Source organism: Theobroma cacao, chromosome 3 (genome assembly GCF_053813885.1).
Source record: "Theobroma cacao isolate CCN51 chromosome 3, ASM5381388v1, whole genome shotgun sequence".
NCBI classification, from domain to species: domain Eukaryota; kingdom Viridiplantae; phylum Streptophyta; class Magnoliopsida; order Malvales; family Malvaceae; genus Theobroma; species Theobroma cacao.
The window spans coordinates 6,031,187-6,038,271 of NC_142641.1; the positions used below are offsets into that span (position 1 = coordinate 6,031,187).

Genomic DNA, 7,085 nt, shown 5'->3' on the forward strand with positions numbered 1-7,085 from the left:
AAAAAAGGGAGATTTTTTTTTCTCTCTTAGAGGGAGAAGCTGTCACTTAGAGAGAGAAGAAGTAAAAATAAAGGGAAAGAAAGGAGGTGGAGCTTTTATACCATAAACAAAATGATGTAGTTTTGCATTAGTGAAAGGGGACTGTTTGTGGGCTAAATTGATCTGACCCATTCTTAGTATTTTGGCCCATGTTAATTCCTTTGAATAGCTTTGGTCCAATAGTTTGGTTTTCTCTTTAGGTTTTTTAGCCCAATTAGGTGAGTTCTCTTTTTATTTCTCTATATTAATTTAATGGATTGTTTTTAACATTAATATTCAAATACCTTTAAATTTTTTTTATGATTTTGATTTTTCTTATTTATTTTTTTTTTGAGTCTTTTGAAATTAGGAGTTCACATAGTTTATGTAAGTTCTCCAATGATGAAAATCTCAAGAATTCTAAAAGTGGTTTCTTGGGAATTTATTGGTGAGAAAATTTTTCAAAATTATGCCATGAGTGTTTGAAGATTTTGAAAAATTTTTGATAGCAAAGGATTTATATAAACATTTTAATAAAATAAAACAGATAAAAATTATAGAATTAAATAAATAAGTTCTCCAATAATAAAATATGAAGAATGCCAAAAGTGGCTTTCTAAGAATTTTTAGGTGAGAAAATTTTACAAAATTATGCCATGAGGTTGGAGATTTTGAAAAATGTTCAATATCAAGAATTTTTATTTATTTATTTTAAAAAAATTGACAAAATAAAAATAGGAAAAGGAAAAAGAATTAAATATTGAACTAGATTCATTTAATAAGGCTTAAAGGACATATATTCAATAAGGTACCAATTAAATGGGCGTTGTGGGGTTGCTAATATCTTTATCACATATAAGTGAACTTCCGAATCCTAAATCTGTTTCATAAACTAGAACTTATTTTTTAAAAACACCTTAGTAAAGCTTAGGACCTCATCAAAAAAAAAAAAAAAAAAACACTTGAGTGGTCAATCGCACTTAAACAAAAAAAAGATTGATAGTGACTTTTTTTTACATCAAATGGTTGATTTCCAAACTCACACGTTTTGACACCAACCATCTGAAACATTGTACCTTTGGTGGGATAGGGAGTTTCCAAATGGATGAGAACCATGCTCGTCGTGTATTATTGCTCGAGTCAAGTGCATTTCAAAAGGTTTGAATTGATAAGTCCCCTTGTGGATTATGCATCCAAATGAATATCATCCCTTCTTGAGAACAAAGCCACTATGAATAATTTAGCTAAGAGCTCCATATAGGTGTCATTCTCACTAGCATAGAAAGAGCAGAGAAAAAAATTGACCAGTCCCCATGGTTCCACTAGTCAACCACTTTGGTGTCCTTATCAATCACAAAAGAAAAGAGCCTTAGGTACTTGCCACTTAAGGGCAAGTCATGTAATAGCCATTTATCATGCTAGAAGAATACCCTAGAGCCATTGCCAATTGAGGATTTGCAAGTATCAAAACCAACAAGGTTTTATACATTACTGTTGGAAGAGAGGTTCATAATGTTTGTCCACACATTTAACATTCGCCCTAGATTACCTACCGATGGAAGCCATTTTGTTTTGTCCTCATCATATTTCTCCACAATTGGATGCCTCCATACGACGTAATCCTTAACCCCATAACAGCACCACCATTTACCAAGGAGAGTAATGTTTTTATGGCAGAGATTAGATATGCCTAGGTCTCCATATCTTTTAGGCTTACATATTGTGCACTATTTCACCTTAGGAATATAGATCTTTTATCCGATCCACCTCCCCATATGAATGATTTCCATAGTTGTTCAAACTTCTTACGGACTTCTTTTGGTGCCTGGAAAATAAACAAATAGTAGAGAAGAAGAGAATTAAGTATTAAATTTACAAAAGCTAACCTCCTAACAAAGGATAAGTATTTCCTCTGCCATATTTCTAGTTTGCTCCTGAACTTTGTGATAACTAGCTCCCGTGTAGTAATCTTTCTCAGATTAGCTCCCAACGACAAGCCAAGATAAGTGAAAAGCAAGCGCCCACTCTACAACTGAGAATGTTGGCCATATCATTACATACAGTTTGGTCAACACCGACCAAATAGACACAGGATTTTCCAAAATAGATTTTTAGCCTTGAGATGAGCTCAACGCAGCATAAAAGTCGTTTAATATTCATCATAGCACTGACTCTCGGTTCTACGAAAATAATTGTGTCATCTGCAAAATGTAATTGCGAGATTGTGAGCCCCAAACCTTTTAGAGTGATACCATGAAGGTAATTCAACTGCTTTGCTCGAGTAAGAAGGAGGTGAAGAGTTGTTACTGCCATAATGAAAGAGGAAAAGAAAGAGTGTGGGTCACTTTGCCAAAACCTTAGTTTAGTTCGGAATAGGGCTGTGGTCGACCCATTCACTAGGATAAAAGCCATACTATGGAGATGCATTCGTATATCCACTAACGTCACTTAGTCTTGAAGCCATATATTCCATAACCATAAGTTGGAAGTCCCAATCAACACAGTCAAAATCTAGCTTTAAGACTATCCCACCGTCATTGTGAGACTTCTTTCGAATACTGTGGATAATCTCATTTACAACCATAATGCCAGTTGTAATTTGATAGCCTTTAGCAAATGTACTCTAAGTCTCAGTGATCACCGAGTGCATTACTCACTTGAGCCTATTGGCCTAAAAATTTAGCCAGAATCTTGTACAAAGAAGTCACAAGGCTGATTGATCTATATTTCTTGAATGACGTGAGATTTGAGAATTTTGGGATAAGAGTGATGGAGGATGAGTTTAGCCTCTTCTCCAATTTACCTGTCACCATAAATTCAATAATAAAATCATAGATTTTCTTACCAAGCAACTGCCATGATTTCTTAATGAAATTGAAGTTGAAACTGTCTAGCTCGGAAGTTTGGGATCCACCGTTGTCCTTAATTACAAGTTGTAGTTTTCTCCATGGTGATTGGGGCTTCTAAGTTGGATGCACCCCCACGGAATCTTCTTGAAGGCAAGGCTGTAGAATGATGGACAAGACCATTTGTCACTATCAAGATGGGTCTTAAAAGTATTCATACGCCGCTAGATGGACTTCCTTAGGCTCCGAGATCCATGAGCCATTCCACATGATACCACCCATATAGGTGCAGCAAGAACGACCCTTGGCTTCGCATTGAAAGAATCTAGTGCTCTAGTCACCCTCCCTGATCCATTGGATACTTGACTTTTGTCTTCATATTGATTCTCTGTTATGCCTTACTGCCCATAGCTAATGGGTGGTATCTCACCTACTCGCAACCTTGTCATCAGTTAGATCGTGAGTTTTCCCATTGTTATTGTCCTCCAATTGGCTGACGTTGGTGTCCTGATATCCAAAAACATCCTTGTTCTAATGTTCAAAGAAGTGTTTTGAGGCGATGGAGCACTCCCATTTATAAGTGGCCAAAAACATGCAATTATGCAAAGGCTAAGGCTTCAATATCTCTCGATAGCATTAGTCTCTCGGTTCCCAATGAGAAAAAGCGGAATTTATGAATTTAAACACGAAAATCCGAAGACTGATGCAACACAATCCATTTTTCACACATCTTCCTAGGACAAAAAGAAGCAACTTAAAACAAAAAGTATAATGAGAACTCCAATTTTTTAAATGCAACTGTTTGCCTGGTTACACCGAATATCTGGAGTGACAAACTATTACAGCAGCGACAAGCAACATAACTCGAAACTCAATAGTATAAAGTCAAATGCTTACAGCTTTCTTATTTTCTTTTCTTCGACCAATAACAATGCTTTTAGTGCTCTTAGTTCTCAAAAACCTTAGCCAAACTAAACAATGAAAAGGAAAAGCCTGAGCTTTTCTATATTCAAAGATATCCGAGGGCACCATACGTTCAATTCTGGTTCACAAATTGCTGGACAAGTCGAATATCATTGTTCTACTAATTCATAAAAGCAATTGTTGGCATAGTACTGATAATCAAATTTGTTACCTTACAAATCCTTTTGAAGTGCAATAGATATATATTTATATATATATATAGCTGTGACAGAGAACTGAAAGAAAGGAACCTTTTACAGATCAAATGGCTAGAATATTGATATATTGTCTCTCTCTTTTGTAACAGCAACACTGCAACGGCTAGGTCCGGGCAGTTAATTATATAGGGGTGGAAACTGCCTAAGTCCAATTAGTTAGAAAGGTTAACTATGTTACAGATGAAGTTGAAGGCGGGTTATTAATTGTCCAGAACGTGAGACCAAAGTTCTTTCATGTTTCAGGTTTCACTGAATATTTTGGTAATAATCAATCCATTTTGCCCTATAAGATTAGCTTTGTACACCCGGAAAGAAATTTAGATGATAAACTGGGCCCGAGACGTCAGTTTCTACTTTGTTAGCTCTTTCTCCGTATCAAAGCGCAGTTTCGTCACATCAATTGCCTACACTGACAAAAAACAAAAGGCTAATGTCAGTTCCTTAATGCAGTAATTAATTAATAACAAATCAAAACAGCCCTAAATAGCCGGCCATGCTCATTTAAACCAACTCCAGATGGCAGCTTTCCCCAAACCAAGCCACCTCACTAATAGACATACTTTCCCTCTCACAAGTCGGACAGCCCTTAACCTTCGGATCATCATTTCCCAATCCAATCTTAACCCTTAATTCTCAACCGAAATCACCTCAGTCTGTTCTATTACATACGTCAAATGCCTTGGTATAAATAGCCACAACAGCCCTTCCCTCCTTCAGGCCTTCGAAGGGAGAGTTCGTTAGAATTGTTTACTACAATTTTACCCCTAGGAATATCCATCACCCTAGCCAAAATGCGTGAAATTCTACACATTCAAGGAGGGCAATGCGGGAACCAAATTGGATCAAAGTTTTGGGAAGTTGTTTGTGGGGAACATGGGATTGATCCAACTGGTGGGTACACTGGAAATTCAGAGTTGCAGCTGGAAAGAATTAGTGTGTACTACAATGAGGCAAGTGGTGGCCGGTATGTGCCTCGGGCCGTTCTCATGGATCTTGAACCTGGCACCATGGACAGCGTCCGGACCGGCCCGTATGGGCAGATTTTCCGGCCCGATAACTTCGTTTTCGGCCAGTCAGGGGCTGGAAACAATTGGGCTAAGGGGCATTACACTGAGGGAGCAGAGCTCATTGATTCAGTTCTTGATGTTGTCAGGAAGGAGGCTGAGAATTGTGACTGCCTACAAGGTAGTTTATTATGTTCTGAAAGTCTTTCTTACAAATGCTACCATTGGTTAGTTAAATAAAACAAAAATGCATGATCTTATTTTTTATGAAACCAATTGTGTGAATTCATGTTAGCCTTTAATCATTTGCTCATTTAGCAACTTTCAGAGATCTTTAGAGCAAAGAATCACTGTTCTGTACCAGTTGAAAAATTTTACTGATCTTTACAATTTAGAAAGCGCTTTTGCTTGGAGTTTTTCTGGGACACACGTGGCTCTTTCCATCTTGTTGCAGGATTTCAAGTCTGTCATTCACTTGGGGGAGGAACAGGGTCTGGAATGGGAACTCTGCTTATATCTAAGATACGAGAAGAATATCCAGATCGGATGATGCTTACATTTTCTGTCTTCCCATCTCCGAAGGTGTCAGACACTGTGGTAGAACCTTACAATGCTACTCTTTCGGTTCATCAGCTGGTGGAAAATGCTGATGAGTGTATGGTTCTGGACAATGAAGCACTCTATGATATCTGCTTCAGGACTCTAAAGCTGGCTACCCCAAGCTGTAAGTAGAATTAATAAACAATAATAATATTACATCTTAACCCTAAAGCATTCAAGATATATATGTTTCCCTAAAAAGTTTCTTCACATCCAAGATAGCATCCCAAACTATTTATTTGTTTAAGCCTTGCCAGGTTCTGTTCTGCCACTTATTTTGCCAAACCAATTTTTTCACGTCTGTGGAACTCCATCTTATAGATTTTATTTTATTTTTTTCCTCTTGTATCAGTTGGGGACTTGAACCATCTGATCTCTGCAACAATGAGTGGTGTAACCTGCTGCTTACGATTCCCGGGTCAGCTTAACTCTGACCTTCGAAAGCTAGCTGTGAACTTGATCCCATTCCCAAGACTTCACTTCTTCATGGTGGGGTTTGCTCCTCTAACATCTAGAGGATCACAGCAATACCGTGCACTCACGGTCCCTGAGCTAACACAACAGATGTGGGATGCCAAGAACATGATGTGTGCAGCTGATCCACGCCATGGTCGTTACCTTACAGCATCAGCCTTGTTTAGAGGCAAAATGAGCACAAAAGAAGTTGATGAGCAAATGATGAATGTGCAAAACAAAAACTCTTCCTACTTTGTTGAGTGGATTCCAAACAATGTTAAATCTAGTGTTTGTGACATCCCACCACAAGGGCTTTCCATGGCTTCAACTTTTATTGGGAATTCAACTTCAATACAGGAGATGTTCCGGAGAGTGAATGAACAGTTCACAGCCATGTTCAGGAGGAAGGCCTTCTTGCATTGGTATACTGGCGAAGGAATGGATGAGATGGAGTTTACTGAAGCAGAAAGTAACATGAGTGACCTTGTCGCAGAGTATCAGCAGTACCAGGATGCCACAGCTGATGAAGATGATGTGTATGAAGAGGATGATGGGGACGGTGAGAATTGAAGGTGTTCAGCTAATGTGCTGCTATATATGTTACGTGCAGCAATTAATCACTATTGAAATGTTATGAGTTTGAGTAATTCCCTAAAGGCTTCTTCCGTAAATGCAGCACTAAGGAAGCTAGTAGTAAGCACTTCGTTAGCTAGCCTTTCTATTGGTACCTTTTGTTACTTTTATGGAGGGGAAACCCTTTTATCCAATTGCTGTTTTTTTTGCTATGGGTGATCCGGTGAAAGCATATTTGAAGTTCTCAAAGTGTTTGCCTTGAAACTTTATTAGCATTCGCAGCCTCAATGGTCACATAATTTAATATATATATATATACACTACAAAAAAACAAGCTTTTTCCGATGGAATTTTCCATCAGAAAAAGTAAGAATTCTATTGGAAATACAATTTTCCGACGGAAAAAT

The 7,085-nt window shown here is 37.8% G+C and overlaps 1 protein-coding gene across 1 annotated transcript; it reads left to right on the forward strand.

The window, feature by feature from the left end:
• Positions 1-4,836: 4,836 nt before the first annotated feature.
• On the forward strand, positions 4,837-6,824 carry LOC18604329 (tubulin beta chain-like). The gene is made up of 3 exons (XM_007036737.3): positions 4,837-5,230; positions 5,504-5,773; positions 6,002-6,824. Exons 1-3 carry the CDS (start codon positions 4,837-4,839, stop codon positions 6,673-6,675), a joined length of 1,338 nt encoding a protein of 445 aa, XP_007036799.1. The 3' UTR covers positions 6,676-6,824.
• Positions 6,825-7,085: the final 261 nt, after the last annotated feature.

Excerpts from the sequence above, each read along its gene's own strand:
- LOC18604329 (XM_007036737.3), top strand. The coding sequence starts at position 4,837 with ATGCGTGAAATTCTACACATTCAAGGAGGGCAATGCGGGAACCAAATT. Across the intron at positions 5,231-5,503 it reads GAATTGTGACTGCCTACAAG|GATTTCAAGTCTGTCATTCA; the intron begins GTAGTTTATTAT and ends ATCTTGTTGCAG. Across the intron at positions 5,774-6,001 it reads AAAGCTGGCTACCCCAAGCT|TTGGGGACTTGAACCATCTG; the intron begins GTAAGTAGAATT and ends CTCTTGTATCAG.